The sequence below is a fragment of the Ammospiza nelsoni genome, chromosome 9 (assembly GCF_027579445.1).
Source record: "Ammospiza nelsoni isolate bAmmNel1 chromosome 9, bAmmNel1.pri, whole genome shotgun sequence".
In the NCBI taxonomy this organism is placed as follows: domain Eukaryota; kingdom Metazoa; phylum Chordata; class Aves; order Passeriformes; family Passerellidae; genus Ammospiza; species Ammospiza nelsoni.
The window spans coordinates 19,835,929-19,859,702 of NC_080641.1; the positions used below are offsets into that span (position 1 = coordinate 19,835,929).

The 23,774-nt window shown below is 42.5% G+C and overlaps 2 protein-coding genes and 1 non-coding gene across 11 annotated transcripts in view; 1 reads left to right on the plus strand and 2 right to left on the minus strand.

Annotated features, from left to right (window-relative positions):
• Positions 1-24: 24 nt before the first annotated feature.
• RPL5 (ribosomal protein L5) lies at positions 25-6,304 on the minus strand. The gene is made up of 8 exons (XM_059478774.1): positions 6,193-6,304; positions 5,582-5,651; positions 5,370-5,485; positions 3,801-3,935; positions 3,033-3,235; positions 2,001-2,178; positions 783-871; positions 25-188 (listed from the first exon to the last, which is right to left on the minus strand). Exons 1-8 carry the CDS (start codon positions 6,193-6,195, stop codon positions 89-91), a joined length of 894 nt encoding a protein of 297 aa, XP_059334757.1. The 5' UTR covers positions 6,196-6,304; the 3' UTR covers positions 25-88.
• LOC132077275 (small nucleolar RNA SNORD21) lies at positions 2,323-2,419 on the minus strand. The gene has a single exon (XR_009419030.1). It is a non-coding gene; the product is annotated as a small nucleolar RNA SNORD21 (small nucleolar RNA).
• A 1,397-nt stretch (positions 6,305-7,701) lies between the features above and the next one.
• Positions 7,702-23,774, plus strand: part of EVI5 (ecotropic viral integration site 5) — a 72,028-nt gene continuing 55,955 nt past the window's right edge. For 3 of the 9 annotated variants that reach the window (XM_059478763.1, XM_059478768.1, XM_059478769.1), the window contains exons 1-2: positions 7,705-7,752; positions 19,715-19,944. In XM_059478763.1, coding sequence (XP_059334746.1) covers positions 19,796-19,944 — 149 coding nt within the window. In that variant the 5' untranslated portion in view covers positions 7,705-7,752; positions 19,715-19,795. Of the gene's footprint in view, positions 7,753-8,875; positions 8,894-9,035; positions 9,157-19,396; positions 19,460-19,714; positions 19,945-22,234; positions 22,327-23,774 lie in introns of those variants that run through there. The other 6 variants (XM_059478771.1, XM_059478770.1, XM_059478766.1 and 3 more) reach the window with 6 other exon arrangements.

The following is a 23,774-nucleotide window of genomic DNA, read 5'->3' on the forward strand; positions in this document are numbered from 1 at the left end:
TATAAATAAGCTGGTCTTACGCAGTTGCTTCCTCAATAAATTTATTGCCTCTTTTTCCAAAGCTTCACAGAAAACTGTGGAAATTGTCTTAGCTCTCCGTTCTGCGCTCCTGGGCCCTGAGGAAGCTGGCCTTCTTCTGAGCAACGCGGTCTTTCTTCTGGGCAAGAGACATCTTGGGACAGTTCCACCTGTAAGGGAAGCACAGTGAGCAGCAGATCCAAAGCTAAAAAGTAGCAGTGCAACGAGAATATAGTCCCACTTCTGTAACATGCTTTATTTCCTCATAATGATCTAAAGCTGTAGTTAAATTACCACAAAAAGCATGGCTGGACAGTTCCAATTTCTCTAGAGGTAAACTCTGTATTCTCTATGACTGAAGCATAGACATTATCAAGCCCAGTGCAACAGCTGTGTCTTGATTTCTTTTCCCACACACCCTTAAAAATCAAAATAGTTTGGTACTGAGAAAATAGTCAATGAGCTCTCAGCTGAAGAGAAGCAGCTTTCCCACTGAAAACATTGGGACCTGAAGGTACACACTGTTCCAGCTATTCAAGCCACAAACACTCTTCACTTTGATTTTTAAATAGTTAAGAGCTCTTGAATTTTATACTCCTGCTGCTAAATTTAACTCTGAAGTTATACAGAACAGCTTGTATCTTAATCTGGTCCAGAACACAGAACTAATGACAGAACTGCAAAACTATATTACTAGTTTCACTGTAACTAAGGTATGTCCAACAGAGAAGTCACACAGATGTTAGAAAGAATGAGAATTTTACCTCTTTTTCTTAACGTCCCTCTTGGGTTTCTTTTCATGGACCGGATTATCCCGTATAGCAGCATGGGCTTTTTTATACATTTCTTCCATCTTGAGAAAAAAAGAAAAAAATTAAATTTAGCATAGTGGTCCAGTTGTAGGTTTATCAGAAATCCAGGATCCCTGTGCCTGCATTGTCCCCAGGCATGCAGTAATGCTGCTCTATCCCAAAGGCAACTCTGGCTCCATAATGGCACAAATTTTAAGAATATCTTTGCTGGTGGTTAATTAAGACCACTAGATCTCAGCTGTGGAAAACTTTTTAGATGTGCAAAGAGGAAGTGTCTATATAGTGACCTAAATCCTAGGCTCACTTTGTTTGAATGCAAGCTATAACTACTATTTGTTTAGAAAGCAGATGAAGTTGGCATTTACATTACTTTCTTTTTATAATTTGTTAGAAAAAAACTAGCAACTAGTTAAATTTATCAAAACCCCAAAACCCCGTGGAAATGAAGGGATAAGAGAATGAAGCCTGTAGCTGTAGCCTAAAAAGGGGATTATGAGGGAGCTATGTTTTAAAGCTGCAAGATCACTTACTAGGCGAACCAAGCAAGAATATTAGAGGCAGCAGGACAAGCCATCTGGAAGGAGTTTAATACTTGGAAAAGCTAGAAGAACCACCTCTGCATTCCTACCCATCTTCTAGTATTTGATTAACTAAAATGTGAAGCAGTACTAAAATAAAGTGTATTACAGTCTAGACCTCCATGAAATGGTACCTTGGGCTCTCTCTATTCTCCTGGAATAGGTGAACTCCCTTCTAGGGTCACACAAACAGTACCACAGATGTGACCCACAACCACATGCTCACCCATGGTACAAGCACTACATCTGCAGAAATGATAGGCTGTGGGGCAGGATAAGGAAAGAGTAGAGAGTTTGTACAGAAACTTCTTATTTAGTTTTTTGGGAAGGGGGGGAAAGTGGTCCAGCAGAGATTTAGGTCAAGTCTGATTTATAGGCAGAATATAAAGTTTCAGAGCAGGCAAAAAGGTTCCACTTTCAGAAGTTCTACACTAATATTAGAGCCCTTAGTGAACGAAAAAATATTTTCTTTGCATGGGTAACATACAACGTGACTCACACAATGCGACATATCAGACGTATCTGCATTACTAGAGAAGTGCCTAACAGCTTCTCTATTTAAATTCCCAAGCTCCAGCTGGATGAACCTTACCCCATCAGGTGTTACATTGTTCTTTATGTACTGGGAGAACTGTTTCTTGTAGGCATCTTCATCCTCCTCCATCAGGTACCGCATGTAATCGGCCACGTTCTGGCCCATGATGTGCTTGCGGTGCACCTCAGCATTGAACTCTTTGCTCTCCGAGTCGTAGCCAGGGAAACGTTTGGTGCTGTCAAACAGCACGGACAGTCACATTAAGGCTCTAATGCAGAGGCTAAGATGCACACTGAAATGACTCATACATCAGATTCTCCTACAGATAACTGAGGGATAGGACCCTCTTATAAAATTTGGATGTTTTAAATTAATCTCAGCTGCCATCAGTCCCGTCTTGAAACACTGCAGTACATCAGACACACGCTGTGGACCAACTACAGCGTGTTCAGTCACTGCAAGTATCATCACATAGCAGCCAACTCAAAACAACTGGACAATTAGCCAAGAATATCACAGCATGGGAGAGGGTAGGAAAACACACAAAAGATCTCAATAGTTTCTTACTCCACTGCTGCTACCAGAAAGCAGCACTCAGCTGTAATACCATTGTTAGGTAACAGTCAAAATATCCATGTGGAAATTCTAAATGAAGGTGGACTGCTCAGACTTACTGCTGTACTGACAACTGTAGCAAGTGCCAGTGGGTTTGTACGTGGTAAGTAATTTTTTCGCAATGAAATTAACACCTACACAAAACTTGGTGAAGACTCACACCAAGCAAATACCCTTTTGAAGATCTGATAAGGGCATTCTCTTGATTTTTGGTAAAAGCAACAAGATAGTTCTTCAGTTACTACAAGTTTCGTAACATCTCGACAACTGTAAGATTCACAGCAGCACTATCAGAATTGCATTTGTAGATTAAAAACCAACCAACAAAAAACCTTCAAACCCAGAATCTAATTACATAACTATTACTATGTCAGTACAAAATTATTCCAGCATAAATTGACTAGTGTAAGTAGACTGTCACATACATAAGCATCTCAGGCTAACCCCAAAGAAATTCTTTGTAACACACATTACCTATGAGGGATAGACAGCCCCCCATCCACTGCACCCTTCAGAGCACCAAAGACTTTGTTTCCAGTGGTAGTTCTGGCAAGACCTGCATCCAGGTAGCATGTAAAAGCACCAGGCTTGCCATCCACACTTTCCACATTGTATTCATCGCCAGTGACTTCAACTTGGCCTTCATAGATCTTATCAAGGCCAAATTTATTCAGAAGCTGTGAGGAAAGAAAGCACACTTGTGAAATTACCTCCATTTATTGATAATAATTTAGAATTACCATTACTTTAAAATGTGAATTTGCAGTAGAATCATGTCTTTAACAAATTTCTTTACAAAAAGTATGTACCCAATAATAACAAAGATTCTTAACAACCACCACTGTAAGTGTGTCTGTTAAGTTCCAACCTTCGGTTCCTACAGGTACACCACTGAACATATTCATGAACCCCTGTGGAAAATGGATGGCTGCTGTTTACATATTTTTGAACTCTACAAGGTGCATTTCTTACATTTTTATCCTCCCTTCCTCCCTCCCTTTCTCCACCAAACTTAAGGGCTGAGGCATAAAAGTGAGCTGCTGGAGCTGAGACTGCATGCTGTCAGACCTCTCTCCCGGTGATTTGACAGTCACAAGACACATCAAATCCATGATGGTAAAGAGCGAAAGTTCTGATTTTGAGAGCCCCCAAGACTCGGCGGGCTGCCACAGCCCTGAGGGAAGGGTGTCCCCGTTCCCCGAGGAGCAGCAGAGCAGCAGCCCCAGGCGTGCCCGTACGTACCCTGCGTGCCAGGAGCAGGCCGGTGCAGTAGGCAGCAGCGTAGTTGGTCAGCCCCACCTTGACGCCGTACTTGGGCAGCTCGTGGGCGTAGGCAGCGCACACGATCATGTCCCCCTCGATTCTGGCATAGGCAATCTGCAACACACAAACGTTAGGGCTCCCTGTTCCTCTTCTGATACCTACTCAAGCCATGCTGGGTCCGAGTGTGCAACAACTGCCAAGCTCTGCATGCAAGCTCAAGGAGTGTTGCTGCTTTGGTTTGTTGGGGGGGGGTTGTTTGTTTGTTCTGCCCCTCCTGTCTCCCCCCGTTGTTTGTTTGTTTTTGCAAAAGGAGTCATCAACTCCTCAAGTAAAGACACAAAGAAATCAAACCTGTATTAGGCCAGCTAAAATGTTTGTCAGCAACAACTGGTTATTACCTTTCCACATAAATCAGGCCAGAAGCTGCCTATAATAGTAACCTTTCAAAGAATCACTATGAATGGGGATGAGTTCTGTCCCATTTTCTGATACATCTCAAAAAATACAAGCAGCACGTCAACACTGTTAGTAACTTTATGGAATGATTTGATTAATCGTGGTCTAAGACCATCATCATCCCAGGGTCCCCTGTGGGACAGCAGGACTATCAGACAGGTTTCTGCTGTTCCTTTCAGGCATAGAATCTTCTCCTTTTGACTCTCACACCTCCTCTCTACATCCAAGTGTCATCCCATTTCTGCAGGATTCTGACATACTGGAAAAGACTTTCAGTCAGATGTAAGCCCCTGCAACCACTGATCTTCATTTTGAGTTTCAAAGATAAAATAACCTCATTAATGACTGAACTGTTCTCATCAGAAAACTACTCTATGAAAAACCAAGTTAAACGTAGCTGCTCAACAACAACTATTAATTATAAACCAGGCATTCCTAAGTTTTAAACTTAAAAATTAGTTAAAACAGTCTAAAAATTAAATAAAAGTGAGCCACAGTGAGGAATTGCATATGATGCTACACATAACCACAGCCTAATGAGCACGAAAAAGTGTTTGTTCTTGTTTACAAGCCTTCTTCAATCTCACAGGAAAGCCATCATAAAGCCTCAGAGCTTCATGTGAGCCACACAACATGGAAATAGAACTCTCAAAAGAGAACCCTTAGACATAGCACAAGTCAATGCAGGTTAACAGGTCACACTGTGAACTTGGTTGTCTTCAGCCAAGCAAAAAAGGCCTCTTTTTGAAGCCCTTTAAATATAGCAAACCCCCCCCCCCCCCACCCCGAGACATCTTCCCTCTCCCAAAAATGTTCTACTTAGCCCAGAATCATTAAAGCAGTACAATCTTACACAACAAATAACCTCACAGCAGAAGTGCTAACACATGCGGAACTTCTTTTCTACAATGCACACGGTTTATTACTGAAGTTGTGATAACACTGAAGACTGTCCTCCTCTAAGGAGCTGTTTTACAATGCAAACACCGCGCAGATCCGGCCTAAGAAACCCCAGGTGCTCCAAGCCTCCCTCTCTGTGCTGACCTCACCCTGCAAGACTGGCAGATAAGCAGGAAACACGGCGGACCTTACCTGGCAGATGATGTCTCTGTTGGTAACACGCACAATCATCCTGTATTTAGGAGTGTTGTACTTGTTTTTATCTTGAATAACCAAACGTTTCCGAGCATAGTAGTCAGTTTTTCCCTCTGAAAAACAACAGTTGCAGTGTGCAAAATGCATGCATAAACCGGGAATATTCACCAAGGACATTTAATTGTGTGTTACAGGCAATTTAATAATACCTCTCCTTCTCCTGAATTTCACTTGGTATCTCTTGAAGTACGCCTTATTCTTGACAACTTTCACAAACCCCTTGGATAAGAAACATAAACTATGTGTTATTAACGTATAACCCTGTAAGCAAACACCATTCCAACTAAACGTGCCATGAAAAAAGGCCCGTCCGCACGGACAGGAGCAATGACCGCGCTCATTTCCCGTCACTCCCGCACAGCCGCGATTTCTCTGACCCGTTCCGCCACGGAGCCGCTTCCCCCGCCGCCCCCCGTCCTCAGCCGCTCCGACACCCGCACGCCGGGGCCCGGCGCGGCGGCTGCAGGGCACCGGGGGCTGCATCAGCCCCGGCCCGGCGGCTCGGCCCCGACCCAGCCGCCGGTGGGACCCCGCAGCCCACGGGGACAGCGCAGCCGGTAACGGGGCCGGGCCGGGCCCCGCGGGAGCCCCTCAAACCGCCCGCGGCGCAGCCCCTTCAGAATGGCAGCCATTGCCACGCCGGCGCCGGGCGGCCGCCCCGAGCCCGCGACAATCGGGCTCCATCCGTGCGGACAGCGCGGCGCGGCGGCCGCGGAACGACGGACGCGATGCCGCCGACCCCCCCCGTGCCGGTACCGACCATCGTGCCAGGCACTGTCCGGTCCCTGAGGCCGGCGCCCGCTCCGCACAACGACTGCGCTCCGCAGCAAACGGGAAAAGGCCGCGCGCGCCGCGCAGCCGCAGCTCCTGCCCTGCCCGGCGGGGCGGGGCCGCGCGCGGCCCGTGCTGCCCCCTGCCGGCCCGGCGGACCGAGCGCGGGCGGTGCGAGCAGCGCCGCCGGCATCAGCCAGAGATGTAGCACGGAGAAGGGGTCTTAAACAGAAAGCAATCCATGGATTTGATCCTTTAAAAAGTCACCATTTATGTATATGTTATAGGATTTTAATTGCCGTCATTTTCTAGGGAAAATTCTCACAACCGATCAAGCAGCAAGTAATTAATAACATCAAACCAAACAAAATCTCAATTCAATACTGTCCCTACAATAAATTATAGCTGCTTGGGATTATTGATATTTGATGCATTAAAGCAAGAATGTAGACTTGCACACATATATACACTGGATCAAACAGGTCAAATGGCATTAGGTTTCTTGACATTGGCAGGCAATAGTGAATCTTCATTCCTGATGCATTTGTCTGGTTATGCTCATTCATTTCACTAAAAATACAAACAATCCACTTAGCTAGTTACACATAAGCCAGTATTTAAAAAAATTACTTTGATATAAATAACCAAGAAAATTAAAGAAAAAATAAATGTTTACTACATCAGAAAAATACCAGCATGGTTCCTACTTGGTAGGGACCTGCCAGCTTCGGAAGTAATTTAAATGTCTGAAAGGATGTTGTAGCAAGATGGAGATTTGCCTCTCCTCCCTGGCAACCAGTGACAAGAGAACATAGCCTTGAGCTGTGCCAGGGGAGGTTCAGATTGAACATCAGAAGGAATTTTTTTGCTGAAAAAGTGGTTAGGCTTTGGAAGTGGCTGCCCAGGGAGGTGGCACGGTCACGACCCCTGGAGGAGTTCAAGAAATGACTGGATGTGGCACTTAGTGCCTTGGCCTCACTGGCAAGGTGGTGATCAAAGGATGGACTTAATGATCTTGGAGATCTTTTCAACCTAATTGAAAAATGATTCTGTGATCTAAGAATGAATTTTAGAAAGTTCAGAATTCTATGTGCTTTTCAATTTGTACAGAAAGTGTCTCTAGCAGAGCACTTTTTTTTTTCCTCCCCTCTGGCATATAAATCCATAGTCTTCAAAAAGTCTGCTGCTACTACTGGGCAATTACCTCCATGATGCCTCACAGACAATGGTATCATAAGCAAGACTTGTTAGTTTTTGTTAAACAAGGAAAAACAAAATCAATTTCTTGTTTTTCTCTGTAAAAAGGCTTTTTACTCCTCAAATAGCTCGCCATGGCAAAAGTCAGCCTGTTAACCTGACACACCCACATGCTTTCTTGCTCATTGCCACCCCGCAAGATGGAGACCCCAGCTGGGTTTGTTAGCCCCACCCCAGCATCTCTTATAAATTCAGGGTGAAGGGCTCTTCTGGTTTTTTTTCCCTCTGGCTTTTGGTGGCAATGTTTGTTGGAAGGGTGACTGCTATTCATACACACCCTGAACACGTTAAGGTAAAAGCTAGTATTTTCAATGCTTTAATGAAGTACCTTTTATTCATGTCACGTTGATAGGGGGGAAAGCATTCCTTTAATGCTATTTCTCAATTTCTCTTGTATGTGGTATTTTGACTTAGATGTGTTCTGGAGAGCAAGGGATCAAGCAGGGGCTTTAGAGCAGTGACAAGTACTTATAAGTCTCTTGGACTGGCAAAACTGACGCTTGAGCATCTCCTGCAAGCAGGACAAACGCTCTCCCTGTTTGTCAGCAGAGGACTCAAGGCAGTAAGGCTGTTGTCTGTGACTGGACTGACCCTTGTGGTCACTTGTAGTAATTGTTTCGGATCTTTTTTGCTGTACTTGCAGGAGTGACAGCCTTATTTCAATGAAAAAAGTTTGGCTGAAGGCCTGGTGAAAGCCTAATATTGCTATTGCTGCATACTTTTTTTTCAAAGAATGTATTTCTGCATACTTAGCTATGAAGTAGTGTTGTAGAGTACAGTATGTATTCCGGTAGTGTTGGAATTAATTTAATAAATATTTTTAAATTAAAATTATTTATTAAAGGTCTTGTTAGAATTCTTCCAAATGAAAATTTCTGTATGGTTTAGTCTAGGAGTCTCTACTCACTGTGGAATGACAATGGCGAATGGGCTCATTATTAGATGGGGAGATGCTCCGGGCAGACAGTGTCTCAACTGTTTGTGTAACCTAATCGGCATCTGGCTGAAACGTGTCAGACAAATGAGCCTAGGGACGGGCCCGTGTAGCCCGAGGCGGTGGCGCTCCCGGAGAGCGCGTTACCGTGCGCAGCTCCTAGCGCAGAGCCGGCGTTATGGAGACGCCCGGGCAGACACTCTGACCGCACCAAACCCGAGCAGGGGCCTCGCCTCGTGCGGCGGCGGCGCCGCGGTGGCTCCGAGCCGCTGCCGTGCGGAGCGAGTGCGGGCGGCGGGGACGCCGCGACCCGGGGCCCGGCTCAGGGCCGGGGCCGTGCGGAGGCGGCGGCGGCGACACAGCGGACGACCCGCACGAGGGCAGCACGCGAGCGACCCGCACGCTGCGGAGCCGGCTCGCCGCCAGGCCTTCCAGCGTACGGCACCGGGAGCCCCGAGACCCGCAGGGAGAGCCGTGACACCGTCCGGGAGCAGCGCCGGTGGGTTCCCGCCGTTGGACCCGCGGGCTCCGGCCGCCCGCAGGCAGCACGGCGAGGCAGAGCCGCCGCCCGCCCCTCCCGGGGGGCCCGCGGAGCCGGGGCTGCCCCTCGCGGCGGCTGCGCGCCCAGTGCGCCTGCGCGCGGCGCGGACAGGGACGTGGCCCGCGAGCCGGGGCCGGCGGAGCGGCGCGCGGGGCTCGGCGGGGCGCGGACGCCGATGCCCGCACGCGCCGCCGCTTCCCGCCGCGGGCAGCGCTCCCAAGGTGAGGCGCGCCGGGCGCGCGGCCCCGCCGCGGGGGGCGGGGGGCGGCCGGGCCCGGGCGGGGCGCGGCGATCGCGGCCGCGCTGCGCCGTCCCCTCGGGCGGCGGCGGGGCCGAGCGGTGCCGGGGTAGCGCCGGCCGCCCCCGCCCGGGCCCTCCTGGTGCGGTGGGCGGCGGGGCGGGCGGCGCTGCCGGGCAGGGAGCGTCCGCGCCGGGCGGGGTGCGGAGAGGCCGCGCTGCGCGGCCCTGCCCGGCTCGGGGGCCGCGGGGCCGGCGCGTCCCGGCCCCTCCGCGCCCCGGCCCCGCGGGACACGGGTGGGCAGCGGGCACGGTGGAAGCGCCCCGAGGCACCGGCCGGGGGACGGGCCGCGGCTCGGCGAGCCTCCGGCGCCTCTGTCTGCAGAGGGCGAGTTCTGCCTTGGCTTATCGGCGGAACGCCGGGCCGGGAACCCGCGCGTCTGTCGTTCTTGAGCGAGATAATTTTCGGTTTTCAAAATAAATAACGATAACGCGTGCTGCATCAGCCTGAACGTGATTATATAATGAGGGTAAAAAGTCGATAATAATATTCTGGCTACTTACATATTCCAGGTTTAGTTCAGTTATGGCCGTGCTTCCATGTAACACCTGCTAATCGTCAGCATTGATAAAGCAGTTTTGTGGCAAAGGAGAAGTTGGCTTATACGATTTTCAATTTCCAGCGTGTGCTGCCATTAACACTGCCTGCATCAAAACATCGTACTCCATGTCAGTCTAGGATAGCTTTCTTTTGCAAAGATCACATGCAAAAGACGTAGAAAGGAGACACTAATACAGAGAAGGACAGATAATATTCTTTTTTGTTTTACTTCTCTCCAAATTATTTTCAAAGAAAATTTTTTTTAACTCACTTTGCTTCGTTTTCCTAAAGGAAATGGTAGTTGGATCTTGTTTGGTTTGCTGGTAGATAGCATTAAAATGTTTTTTTAAATGTGCCCATTTATTTTTCTTCCCTTTCCCAGTGTGAGTTGACAGCTTTGATCACAGCTCTGTATTTATGCTTATAAAGATTTAAGGCTTATTTTGAAATGCATAGATATGAGTTCTTTCTCAAGTAAGGATTAGGAGAGGAAATAGAGACAGCCAGTGAAAGAAGGGCATGATCAGAAGGAAAGCACTCAGTATTATGAGTCAGCATTGCCTGAATTTTATCAAGTGGGCTGACAGCAGCTGTAGTGATTGTCACTGAGTGTCCATCCAGCCCCACAGTACTTTGAAGAGGAACAGATGTTTGGAGAAGAAAGCTTCAACAGAACAGCCCTACTTCCTTCCCATGTCTCTTCCTACACTCCCACAGGTTGAGGCTTAAGCACTTCTCGAGCTACAGCTAGTGGCTTGGATATTTTGTTTTGGTAATGTGGCTTTGTTTGGTTGGGTATTTTGGAATTGCTCTTCATATCTTTGTCTTCTGTGGACTTGTTGAATTGCTTTGAACAAGTAAGCAGGAGGTGGTTAGAGTAGTTGAAGAGATAGGAGAAGAGCCCTTCTAGATTTATGGCGGAAGAAGGGATGGAGAAAGTGACATGCCTAAACAGTTACTGTCAGTTTATTTTCTGGGTAAGACTGATGGTAAACAGAGAAGTTTTAAAAATGGGAAGACAAGTCCTTTGTCATGAAAAAACTTTGCTTTCATGCGTACTTTGCTATTTCAAGGTTCAAATATCACAATTTGGAAGGAGGAAAACAGCTGAGTTGTGGGTTTGCATACTTAAGACTGTTTACCCTTTCTTACCCTTAAGTTTCCTTATCTTGTAGAAAAAAGAAATTCTAATGCTTAAGAAACAGACAGAATGTAACATTTGCATTTAATTTTAAGTGTCAAGTGCATAGTTTATAAGAAAAAAATTCTTTTCTGGTTGATCCAAGAAATAATAATAAAAACTAACCCTGAGTTTATGAATGTTGCTTTCTAAACCAGCCTATACTTGCCTTGATTATGGACTCTTAATTCTTTTTTGTAGACCCAATTTAAAAAGTAACAATTTTAGAAAAGGCAGATAGTAAATATTATAGTAATATGTCATTTAAAGTAGTGAAATGGGTTCCCTGAAATTCTTGACTATGTTGCTGAAGTTTGTAGGTAGCATGCTGAATTCAGCCTTGTGCCCTCTGTGTTTGTGACACTGCCCATCACATGTTGTCGCGTTTGGGTTCCTTTAAGCTGGGAATACTGTCTTGCTTTCGTTGTAGTGATCTCTGCTCAAGTCTGTCCATTGCAGTGCATCCCTTCCTTCTCCAGCCAGTGGTGGTTGCATGGAATGGGGGGCTGGTGATGGATAGAGCCTGGGCCCTGCTCTGCCTGTGCTCATTGTACACATGGCTGTGATGTGGTTTTGTCGTGTGTGTGTGCACAGAAACAGTCTGCTCAGAGCAGCAGAAGTGATTTAGTGAATTGTCACTTTTCCATAATTAGTCTTAATGTCACCTAACTGCTGAGAACTCTGGAAACTATTCAGTTTAGCCATCCAGTGGTGTTTTGGGGACAGCCTAGGAAGTGTTGAGCCTGCTCTAGGGTGCAGGCAGTGGATCTCCTTTCAGTCACAATGACAGTGATGATGTTGACAGCCCGACTGTCAACTTTGTTTGCTAATTGTCTGTAGGAGTGATTCTCCCCAGTCCCAGTGAGGCAGCTGTATATTTGAAGTAAAATACTAGGGTGAGTCTTAATTCTAGACAAGAAGTAAGGTGGTGTGATAGAATGTCTGTGGACACCTATTTTGTCCTAATATCCTACTTAAAAAGCAGCCAAAAGCCATCATCAAATATCTTTTTGTTCTTTTGCCTGAACAAACCTTACCTGTCTCTGGTGAGTTATGTTACTTTATCATCTTGTCCAACCAGTATTGCTTTTGCTTCTATGGTTCAATCCTTTGAAAAAAAAAAAAGAAAGAAAAATCCAGACTTAGTATTTTGCTAGTAGGCTGTGTTCATGTATTCTGCCATATGGTAAGCTCTTGATCTTCCCAAACACCTGAGTTTTCTTATGGCCTATTGTCATGTCTAAATCTTAGTGATTCTTAACATAGCATTAAATATCTGTTTGATGACATCATAACATGATCTTAGAATTTTGACTCATCAGTATCTCATATTGCATTAACTGTGTATTTTTTTTTATTGTTTTAATCAGGCTGGCAGATGGGGTCAGTCTTTCAGTAGTGGATTGTTGTTGTCATAAATTACCCTGCACTTGTAGCTAAGAAGATGTTGGAGGATTTTACTGTTAATTTTTGTTATAGAAGGCTAAAACTATCAAATGTCACTTAAAATGGGTGTTAAAAAAGTTATTAGTTAGCCAAAACCTAACATTTTGAACATGTACTGTTGACATAACTATTGTGTAAAAGTTAGTTTTATGTGTCTCACTTTTCATGCATTCTTCTGGATTATGTGTAGCTCAAGCAGTAAACTACTTCCAGACATAGTAAAAAGAAATTCCAGCTTCTATGCTGTCTGAAACAGCCGAGCTAAAACTCAGTATTCATTGAGCAAATTTTTTTCTCCATTAGAATGCATTACTGGTGGAACTTTATGGGTTTAGCTGAAGTCTTAGTAAGTATTTCTCAGCCCTTTGGAGAAAGATTTGTGGTCAGTCTTTCTAAGCCAAGATTGCAAAAGCAAGTTTAAATTCCATGATGAGATGCGTTAAGTTAAAATGGACCTGGGATTTTTATGTGAACTTCTTGGTGTCAGGCTGGCACAAAAAACCATCTGTGTTTCATTGATCTCCTTTCGTTCTTCTCCTGTTTTGAAAGAAGTAAACAGGCCCTTGTTTGCAAATAAAAGTGCAGAAGTCAGTGGCCAACTAATCAGAACATAACTGACTTCATTTGATGATGAGCAGATACATCATTTCTCTGAAGAGCCATTTCCCTTTTCTTTATTAAATATCTAAGGAAAATTAGATTTCTCTGTGCTCAGAGAAGGCTGCTGGAGTGCTATTACAGGCTTGAATAGCATGGAGGGAGACCCTGCCACAGCACAAAAGCACACTGCTTCCAGTTATGCTCTAAGTGCTTGTGTAGGCAAGTCATGGCTATGGCAAGTAAATAGTGGGCAAAATTGAATATTACTGCAGGACCACAGATGTTGGCATGGATTGTGTTAAAAGAATTGACTACTGCTGTTTGCAGCTGTGTTTATATTTGCTCTGTTTACTGGATAGCTTGGACACCTTTCCTATGTGGAAATTACTAATTATTTATGCATCTCACTGCTGAAACTTTTACATTTTATTTCTTGTCTGTCAGCAGCTGCAGGTTACAATGAGTTGTAGTTCACAAGAAAGGCTGGCTACCAGTCAGTCATTTAGAAACTGTTTCACTTTGGAGTGTAACTGATAGAAAGGTGGCCTTTTAGCTGATCATTTGAAGGAGAGGAATATCCTGAAGGTGAGGGTCTCACCAACGTCTGTCATGTGTTTATTTTTTTTCTTCTAGGAAGTACTTAATAAAGTTTTAAGTGTGACCATATTGCATGAGGGACATGCTTATATTAATTGGTTTCTCCATTAAGTCTTATTTAATACATCCCTTTGGGAAGGGAACTGTGCAGAGCCTGATAAATGAGAGATGAGCATTTTGGTTCTAACCTGCACATTATGTTTATCTGGTCTCTAAAAAGGAGCGTTAGACCTAGAAAATTCTTGAGCTGCTAGTATGTAAACCAAGTTGCATGGAATGGTAAGTTTTCATCAGATACTAAATCCTTTTAAACTTACCAATTGAACTGCTTGTAAATTTTGTATCCTTTTAAATGAAGAGTTGTGTTAAAAACATTGATTTTGATTAAGGGTCAGTGAATGTTTAAAAATAGGGCTCAGTTGTTTCTCACTTCCAAAATATGGACCTAAAGCTTTTAGTAAATTTAACTGCATTTGTGCACTTTTGTTTATTTCTGTCCTAATGCAGTGTAGATGCCAGACCTGCCTCCTTTCCAGGAGGAAGCTAGCCTTTGGGGAATGAGTAGGAAAGTAAAATCTGTAGAAAGGAGCTGTAATTATTAACATGTGTGCTTTGGAGTGTGTTACTCTTTTGTAAGGGCCTGATGATACTTGAACAGCAGTTAAATAATTGAGTTGCATTTTACTGAAAAGACAAAAATCCCTGAATCTTCCAATGTAATGCATAAGAAAACTTGACAAGGTTGATTTTACTTTAGCTGGTTAATCTGATTGTTGCCTCTGTTTTGTTAGCCAAGGGGATGGTCCTTCAAGTACATGTGTGAGCCATTGACATGCTGAACCTCAAATACAAAGAAATTTTGCATACTGAGGTCTAAAAGAACAAAGGAAGTTTTCTGTTAAAGATTTTTAGTGTTTTAGTGTAGTCCTTCAGTATTTTCTTTTGCAACTCTGAGGAGCTGTCAGCCACCTTGGGTACAAAAGCACTGTATCTGTTTATTTCCCCTTGAAAGAAGGCCTCAGTTTTTTGAAGGTTGTTACGTTCCTGTGTCAGATGTGAAACTTTTTTTTGCTAAAGGGCCATCTCTGGATGGACAGAAGGTAGTGTCAGCAAAAGCACTGTTGGTTTGTCTCCTCAGCACACTGGGACAATGCCTGACAGACTGTAAACCACATTGGACTGCAGAGGTAATGAAAAACCTTGAATAGTTCTTGGAAAGAAATGAAATTTAGTACAACTTGGTCAGTGATGGAAATGGTACTCATATGACTTTTAGCAATGGTTTCAACCTTTAGTGGATTGCTACAACATTTCTAATGAAGTTCCTTTTTAAAACCTCATAAATTAGTTGTAGATGTGAACTGCCCCTTTACCTTTCTCTGGGATCATCAAAACCCCATGACATGTTAGTCAGATGATGAATTTTAAAAATGATGCTACACTAACCTTTGATAGCCTAAATTTTATACAATCTAAAATGTTAGACTGCTTTATTTTTTTTGTTTCAGAAAGACTTGGAGAGCTAGTGTGTATCAAGTGAAATGGAAGCTAGGGAATGGTAGCCGTGATATTCCTACTATTGTTAGGTTAAATCACAAGAAAAATCAGGAATATGAGCATAAGTGAGGACTTCTCACTCATGCTTTGGCAGAAATCAGTTATGAATTTTTATTGTAAAAGACGCAAATAAAGCTTATAGTGAATCCATGTTTGAGCCCTCAATTAGGGTTTTAGCTTGTAAGGGAACATGATTGCTGGCTGACTCACCAGCTACATCTCCTGCATGTGTCATTGACTGAGTTGGTTTAATTTGTTCTACACATATTAAAATGCTATTAACTTGGAGCAGGAAGGAGACTGGGTCTATGGAATGCTATAAAACTGGCTTGAAACCACATATACAGTTTCAGACCCAATTATGTCAGACTTCTTTTTGTATGTAGTGTGGAGATTGCTTCCAGTATTCTGGAAGTTCCCATTTCTTTCTCTTTTCATGAAGAGAAGAAATCATTGAAACAAATGATACATACAGTAGTGTTTGTGTGGGGCTTGCAGTTATTTTTACTTTGTCATGTGGTTAGAATAATTGAGACAGTATTTCAAGATATCTGTAATCTTGTGGGTAATCAAGATATCAAGATATAATTGTTTGATACAAATGTTCCTCAGGGAAATGCAGGAAAAAGGTAGTAAGCAAATTCAACATGTACAGTGAAATACCTTTTTAAAAGAAATCTAAATAGACCTTTTTCAAAAAAACAGATTTTGTCTGGCAAATACAAGGAGTGCTATCATAATTAGGCTTTCTGAAAGGTGATGCACATTACCTGAGTATTCTCAGGGAAAGAGGCTTATACGTTTGTGTGTAATGTGGAATGTTGCAGTCTACCTTTAGCTGGCCTTACTTAAAATATTTCATATGCAGCCTCATTGCAGTGTTCCTTTGAGTAATTTGGAAAACTAAACACAGTATTGTATTCCTCTTGGTAATAAAGCCCTGTAATCATCAGCTAATTAAGGATACTAAACATAAAGTTGAGATACTGAATTTTATATATTTTAGTTGGCATATATATATACCACATATGCATCTGTGTTTAGTATCAATGTGAACATTTATTATCTTTGCAGTATCTTAGAGGATATAGCAGACAGGTCTGTGTCTTGCCTGATTGACTTATCAGGTGGCTGAGAGTTGCTGGTAGTTCTGTTTTCCCAGTGGAAACTGTGTAAGAGTACAGAGTCTTTGGTAATTAAGTCTTGTCTCCCCCCCCCATTGTTATAAAGATCAAAGTGTTCAAATTCAAAGTTCACACCTTTCTTTAGGAGGGATCTGCATGACCTTAGGCAGGCACAAGCCAATGAATAGTTCCTGTGCTCTGGGTTCCTTGGGAAGCTGGGAGCAGTGTAGCTGTTAATAGGATTGGGAGCCTGAGTGAGTGCCTGCTTTGGAACTGGGAGATACCTGCTCAGTTCCATGTGTCCTGCACAGGGTAAGGAAGGATCTGCTTGTCTCCAGATCTAGCCAACTTCAAGGGAAGGAGTTGGTGTCCCAAGAGTGGGCTGGAAGTGGCATTTTTGTTCAGAATTTAGGATAAATTGGCAGGTTCTTGAGTGACCCCCTCCAGAGAAAACACACGTTTTTACAATTGGTTGATTCTATTTTTGATCACACATCAATAATAATTAGTAATAGCTTGAGCATCCTGATGGTGTTCTTGGTTTGGCATACATCCCAGCCAACGTAGGTTACCTTTGTACTCTTTAAAGCTAACTTGGATTTCAGCATCCAAAGAATGCTGGGAATAAGAAGGAAACCAATTCTCTTTGCAGAGTTGCAAAAGTGGCTGAGGTGAGTTGGGCAAAGAATGCTGTTCAGTGGGGACTCCCAGCCTGGCTGGTCAGCTGAGCGGGGATGGAGAGCTTGCCTAGGTCTGGGAGGTGTTGGGACTCAGGAGTGGTCTGGGTCGAGCTCTGTGTGTGTCAGTGGTTTCAGATAGCTGGCTAGAAATAGTTTTGGGGTACCAATTCTCTGATACATTCTGATGCACCTCTCAGCTGCCCTGAGAAGCAGTATTGTTAGGCACGTTGCTTTGACTGACTTAACTGCTGCCTTGTGTGGTGTTCTTGGCCGTATATTTTTTATATTCTTCACACAATTGGCTTCTTAACACTTTTGAGTTAATTTTAATGCCCAGTGATGTGTTAGCGAATGAATGCTAGCAAGATTCTTGATTTCTGTCCCTAAACCACCCCTGCTTCAGTTGTCTTACTGTACAGTATAAGCCTCATCATTTATAGGCCAGATTGACCTTGAATTTTGTTTTATGCCTTAAGTCTTTCCAGTTGCTTTACTTTGTGAAAAGAGAAAAATTGGGTGTATGGGTTTTTTTCCTGTTTGCACCACATAGGGTATTACTCAAAATCATTGCTTTTCTAATCCTTATACCTAAGATTCTTAGAGCTGTGACTCCTAAAGCCTGCTGTGTATGGCAGTCATTTTACTGTGTTAAGATTGGCCCTGGTTCTGCCAGCATTTATTTTTGGAATTACTTGTGATATTTTAAGCAGTTTAAAGCCTTTGAGAAAATAATCAGTCTTAAGTGAGATGGGTTACCTTCATTATAATGTGATTTTATTCAAAGTGAAACAGCAGTAATTTATCCTTTCATAGCAATAGTGAATAAAGGATATAGACTGAGTGAAATATTAATGCATGTATTAAACTTTGAATTTTGAAACCTCTATTAATTTTCATTCCTTTCTTTTATAAAAGATGGTGTCAAATGCTAGTGTTGGAAGCAATTTTTTTCCAAGATTATATTTAAAAGATATGTGTTGGGATCTTTGTGTTTTGGGTTGTTGCAGATTTTTTTTTCCTTTTTTTCTTCTTTTTATATACCTGACTTTTGCTGTCCAACAGTGACAAGAACCAACCGGAACCTTTCTGATGCTTATGTTGGTATCTTACTATCCCCACCTGTGGTTTGCATCCCTGCCTCTGAAGACTTCCAGCAAAATTTGATACCATTTTCAGAATGAATGCTAATAAGCATATGGAAATTGGAAATTTCTCCTAGTCTTCTAGGAGAGCTCTTAGGTGTTATGTTGTTGATGGAGAGTAAGTGGGAAGGTTGATTACCACTTGTTTGGGTTTGGCCTGTGTTGTTCTGCTTGTTTTCTGAAGGCATTCAGTGGGTCTTCTTTTTGATATGAAGTGAAAATAAAATACTGATGGATTTGATTGACAGGAAAGTTCTTTGTAGCATTGTATCCAAATAAAAGCTTTTGTTTCAGCAATCAGTTACTAAGTCTATATGTTGTGCTTCAGATAAATGCACAGTGTGATGAGATGGAGTGTTTTATTTCAGTTGAAATTTTCCTTTAATTAGATTCTATTGGAGGATCTTGGGAAGAGATTTTTCTTCCCTGTAGCTCAGTGTCTTTAGTATCTTAGTAATTATTTATAGGCTGTACTGCAGAATTCTTTGTGGCATTGAGTAATTCAGTGTTTTGAGGAAATCAGCAAAGTTCAAAATAAATAGTTACCAGCAATACCACTTCAGTTCCTCTTCAGCCTTGGTTTTGCCAAGTTTTAACATTTGCTAGGCAGCTGACTCTTCCTTTGAGGTGCACCTGGATTTCCTCTCAGTTGGGCTGGGGAGGGATTAAACTCTTGAGTTACTTTGTGTCAAAGCCTCATATTTTCAGATGCTGAAGGGAAGCTCTAGTGAGGGATTCACTGGAAGATGCCTCCAACAGCTGCTCTTTTGTTCTTTGCACTGGTCAAGAAGTAGCAGCAGATAATGGTCAGCACCAGTTAACCTTTGCTTTCCCAGGCCCACTGCTTTCCTGACTCTAGCAGCACCTCTTGCTTTTTCCCCAAAACCTGGGGTCTGTCCAGGCACGGTGGGACTGGGGATCAAGGGCACTTGGTGTAGAAGTGACCTGAAGAGAAAGTGAGGAGAGAAAAGAGGCAGCAGTGTGATGCCTTACTGTGAGACTTTGAGCTGTTGTAGATTTATGGGCATAGATTCTTGGTGACTGTATCCTGCACACTGGCAATGCTAGAGGGTTCTTGGTGTACATCAGAAATGTGGCAGCCCTGCTCCTTGTCCTGGCACTTTAGGGTTCAGTGAAGGTGAGCAGTGGGTGGTCTGGGCGGTTACACTGATATTCTGCTTCAGTGTCAATCAGTAAAGTAGTTGATTGTTTCTATATCTATATTTCTACAGTTTCTGTGCCATTATTTTAGTTTATCGAGATGTTTTAAAATAAGCTTTTATTTCTATTTATTTTTATAATGGAAAGTCGGAGCTGATCCTGGATCCTGTGGTATTTCTGTACTGCAGAGATGAGCTCTGTGAGTATACATCAGGAGTTTCTCGGGGTTTGTCTTTGTGGATTAGCAACATACTTGCATGTTCCTTCTATAATACTGTATTGCTGGTGATGCTTGTGTGACTTCTGACAGCCTTGGGCTCCTGGAGAAATAAATAATCTCGGTGTTGCTTTGTGCCTATTGTATATTTTTTCCTCTGTTGGATGCAGCAGGTTTGCTGGAAAAAAGGAGTTTAAAAAGGACAACTTTTGCATCCTGTTCTTTGTGTCGATGCAGGTGGCGACAGACAAGGTTGCAGGCAAGCTGAGCTCCACTCTCTCATGGGTGAAGAACACGGTGTCGCACACAGTCAGTCAAATGGCCAGCCAGGTGGCGAGTCCATCTGCCTCCCTCCACACCACATCCCCCTCCACCACTCTGTCCACACCTGCCCTCTCACCATCCTCACCGACACAGCTCAGCCCCGACGACTTGGAATTACTGGCTAAACTTGAGGAGCAGAACAGGTGAATGGAAAACTTTTTGCTTTTCGAAGTACAGTAATGAGACTAAAATTGGTTTGTTGCAATTGTAGCATAGAGGCTGTTAAAGGGGAATTAGTTAAAAATTTCATGGCACTGGACTTCAATTTGAAAGCCCAAAGGTTTAAGAATTTGTATTTTTGTGCTGTGTTTTTACAAGTTGTTTTTGCGAAACTCTAGAAGGTTTTTTCTCTACTGTTTTTACAGGAGTGTTTATAGCTGCCTCTAACAGTAAGAAATTATACTATGATTTTTAAAGCATCCAATTGAAAGTAAAGTATCCCAGGGATGAGACTCGTGTAAAACCTTCTTACCTTCTAAAATCATAACTATAATTTCTATGAATTTCTTGAAATCTTAAATCTTTCTCAATTCTTCAATTCTTTTTTTTCCCCACTTTTATCCAGTTCTTGTTTCAGCTACATAACTTGCTATGTAGATAGATAGAACCATGTTCAGCCACCTTCTTGCTGTTACACTAGTGGTGCCTGATGCATAATAGCTTAAATTAATTAAAAGTTAATTCCTGATCAGTTTTTTTGTGTCCATCTTGCCTTTGTATGTATAGAAACAGTTTTCATGGTAGTCTTTCCATGTGCCTATTTATCTGCACAATTGAAGATGCAACTTTCAGGTGGATCAGTTGCTCTTGATGTGCACAGTGATGCAAATTCAAAGATCACTCCAAAATGAAATTGGACTGTAGAATTTCGTAATGCTGAATTTCCAGAAGCCATACTCATTTGCACTTTTGAGGCAGGACTCCTAAGTCATCTGTCCTTTTGCAAAATCTGGTTATATTTGACAAGTATGTTTCAGTAATTTTTTGAGAGGTTGGCTGTTAACAACTTGACCTCCAAGTAGATTTTTAGATTTGGCAGTTAGCTGCAGGGCTTTGTTACCTACTGGAGATGGCTATCCTTGAGCTGTAGTGAAGGTTTGATAATTTAGCTCAAACTAGCTTCTGTTCCAGCTTCTATGAGAGTGCTGGCCTTCGCACTGAAGCAGTTGAGGTACTCTCTTTTTGATTGGTTTGGGTTTTCTCTGGAGGCTTTTTGCTTTTGGTTTTTTTGGTTGGTTGGTGGGTTTGGGGAGAGGAGGTTTTTTGTGTGGTTTTCTTTGGTTGTCGTTTTTTTTGTGTGTGTTTTTTGTTTTTTTTAAATATTCTTATTCTTAGTTGGGAGGGGTTGTTTGGTTTGGGGTTTTGTTTTCGTTGGTTTGTTTATTTGTTTGGTTTTTTCCTTGCTGAGTCACTTCTGAGGGTAGTAACTTTCAGTGGAGGAAGCAAGTAACTGGGGGGAGGAGAGGCAATGCCTGTGTGTCACCAGGCATGTCTTCTCCCATGTCTGCATTCTGCAGCCTGATAACACCACAATTTTAAGGGAATTTGATACATCTGTCCAAATTTTGACAATAGAAGGAAGCTTCTAGAACCACATCATACACTCTTCCTTGTCTTCAAAGATGAACTCCATTTAATTTTTGCTGTGCAAATGAAAAATTATCAAAAGAAGCAGAAAAATGGTTAAATAGCGCTTTTTTTAGAAAGCTAATCTGCATTTAATCTGAGGCTTTCTAGTCTGTTCATGACTGGAGCAACTAACTTGTATTTGAAAAGCAAACTGTTCTTTGGACTGCTTATCTGTGTTGGAATGTAATGTCTTTACATCTAGAGCCTTCTCATTAAGGCCTGCAGTCAGACTGCCTGGCTTGTTGAAAGCAGAACGTGAGTTTGGGCTTTCTGTCTCCAGTCAGCTTTCTTCATTTAGTAAGTAAACTAGCCAATCTTGTCTGGTTTTATCTCCTTTTAGCCAGACTTGTTAGTCCCACACTAGTCTTGTGTGTGAATTCTGTTTGGAGCCTGCCCTATCCAGCCTGTCCTTGCTGGTGAGGTACTGCCCTTTAGTACTGAAATTCGATGCTCTTTGCTGGCTGCGCTGTGGTTTCAGAGCAGTTTGCATCTGCAGTTTAGCACAGTGGCACTTTGTTGACAATTGTACTCTGTTCACAGGGAACCATTCTTTCTTCTTGCTGGAAGAATTGCTGCTGTGAATGTTTGTAAAGGTTTTGGGTTTTTTGTGAGCTTTTTTGTCAGAAGGAGAATATGAATTAGGTAATAGTTAGAAAAGGGAAGAACTCAAATTGTTTCAAGCTATGTCTTGTAGCATTCTGTAATCTAATTATACTGAAAGTCCCCACAGAATAAAGAGGAAGCTCAGTCCAGAGTCCTGGTGGAACAGTTTGGCATTAGTAAATCATTTATAAAGTTTTAAATGAAAGAAAACAGTGACTAAACGTCACAGAACTTGCGACTTACTGTGAACAGAACTTCCTGTTTTCAAATCTAAGGACAATGAGTTTATCCAGGTAAGGTCTAATTACAGAAATTTGGTATAACTTTTACAGAAACCTGTGAAAACTGGAAGTGTCTCATTAGAACTTTGTTTTTATAATCTTAATGTTTATTCTATGCTTTTTCCTCTGTGATTACTTTGAATTTGGTTTTGAGTCATTGTCTTGGATTGAGAGAATTTCAAACTAGTTTTTCATTATGGATCAGTATAGGCCAGGTTTCTAAACATTTGAAGTGGATTTTTAAAGTATTTTCTTTAAAACTAGATTTTATGCATTCCATTAATAAATGGAAAATTATTTGAATTTTTTAAATAAAATCCCAAAGGAAAATTTGTCTTGAAAAGTTTTTTCCTTTTTTTTTTACCATTTAACTCTTTTCCAAACAAAATACTGCTGCAGAAACTGTGCTATATATCTTAATGAGTCAAATTACTTTTTCCCTTGCTTTCATAAACACCAGTAGGTGAAAGCTGAGAACATGGAAAGCTAGTATAAATAATTTCATTGTAGCAGAGAGCTTAAATATTGTAGGTATTTCTGAGATTTCTGTACCATCTCAGATACAATATCCTTTGGGCTACCATTTGTTCAATATCTAAAACATAACCTGACCTTGCTGAAATGCTGGGGGAATAACTTTTGTACTAATTTTTGAAAAATTATTAAACCACATGGCTCTGATTTTGGATTTCTTAGAAGTTAAAGCACAAATGAAACTCATGGTATAGTGACACACTTCCAAGTTATTCTGAGTCCTTGCTCTTAACTAACACATGGTCCAAAAAATTTCCCCTGCTTGTGGGGCTCGATGTTAGTGGAGGATAAACAAAGCATTGCCTTCTTGCCAAGTCCATGGCCACAGCAAGCAGCTCACAGGGAGGTCTCGTCAGGAACTTGTCTGGCACTTGACACACCTTTGTTTGTACTTTGCTGCTGGGCAGCCCCAGAGGGTCTCACGTTTGGCACATTTATTAGCTCCACTAATTGTGTTGCCTGTCCTTGGGCTGCAGGTCTGGGATTTCTCCCGTGCCTTTATAAAACACTGTGTTGATTTGTGAACAGTCGTCAGCAAGCATCAGTTGTTTTAAAATTGCTTCATAGGTTTTAATTGTTCTGTTTTTATTTATACTGTGAATTTTCAAAAAGTGTAATCAGGTAGACTTACAGGAGGTTAATTTTTTGTCTTTTAAATGACTATTTTTTAAGTTCTGTGACATTTGATATTATTGAGGATATTTAACTTCCTTAGATTTTCTTTGTCAGTCTGATGTATGACAGCTGTGGGTGACATTTTTATCTGTTTCTTAAAATGCTGCAGTGTGAACTGTTCTATCTGCAGATTTACTTGAGATCTCAAGAGAAAGGGGTAACATTGAACAGTTCTTTTCACATTTAGTCCAAATGAATGCTGGTGAAACTGTTTCACTGAACGTCTGGGTGCGTTCTTTGTCAAGAAAACA

Coding starts and splice junctions, on each gene's coding strand:
- RPL5 (XM_059478774.1), bottom strand. Junction 3,936..5,369: donor ACAGAGACATCATCTGCCAG/GTAAGGTCCGCC, acceptor TGTGTGTTGCAG/ATTGCCTATGCCAGAATCGA. Junction 2,179..3,032: donor GGGCTGTCTATCCCTCATAG/GTAATGTGTGTT, acceptor GCTGTTTGACAG/CACCAAACGTTTCCCTGGCT.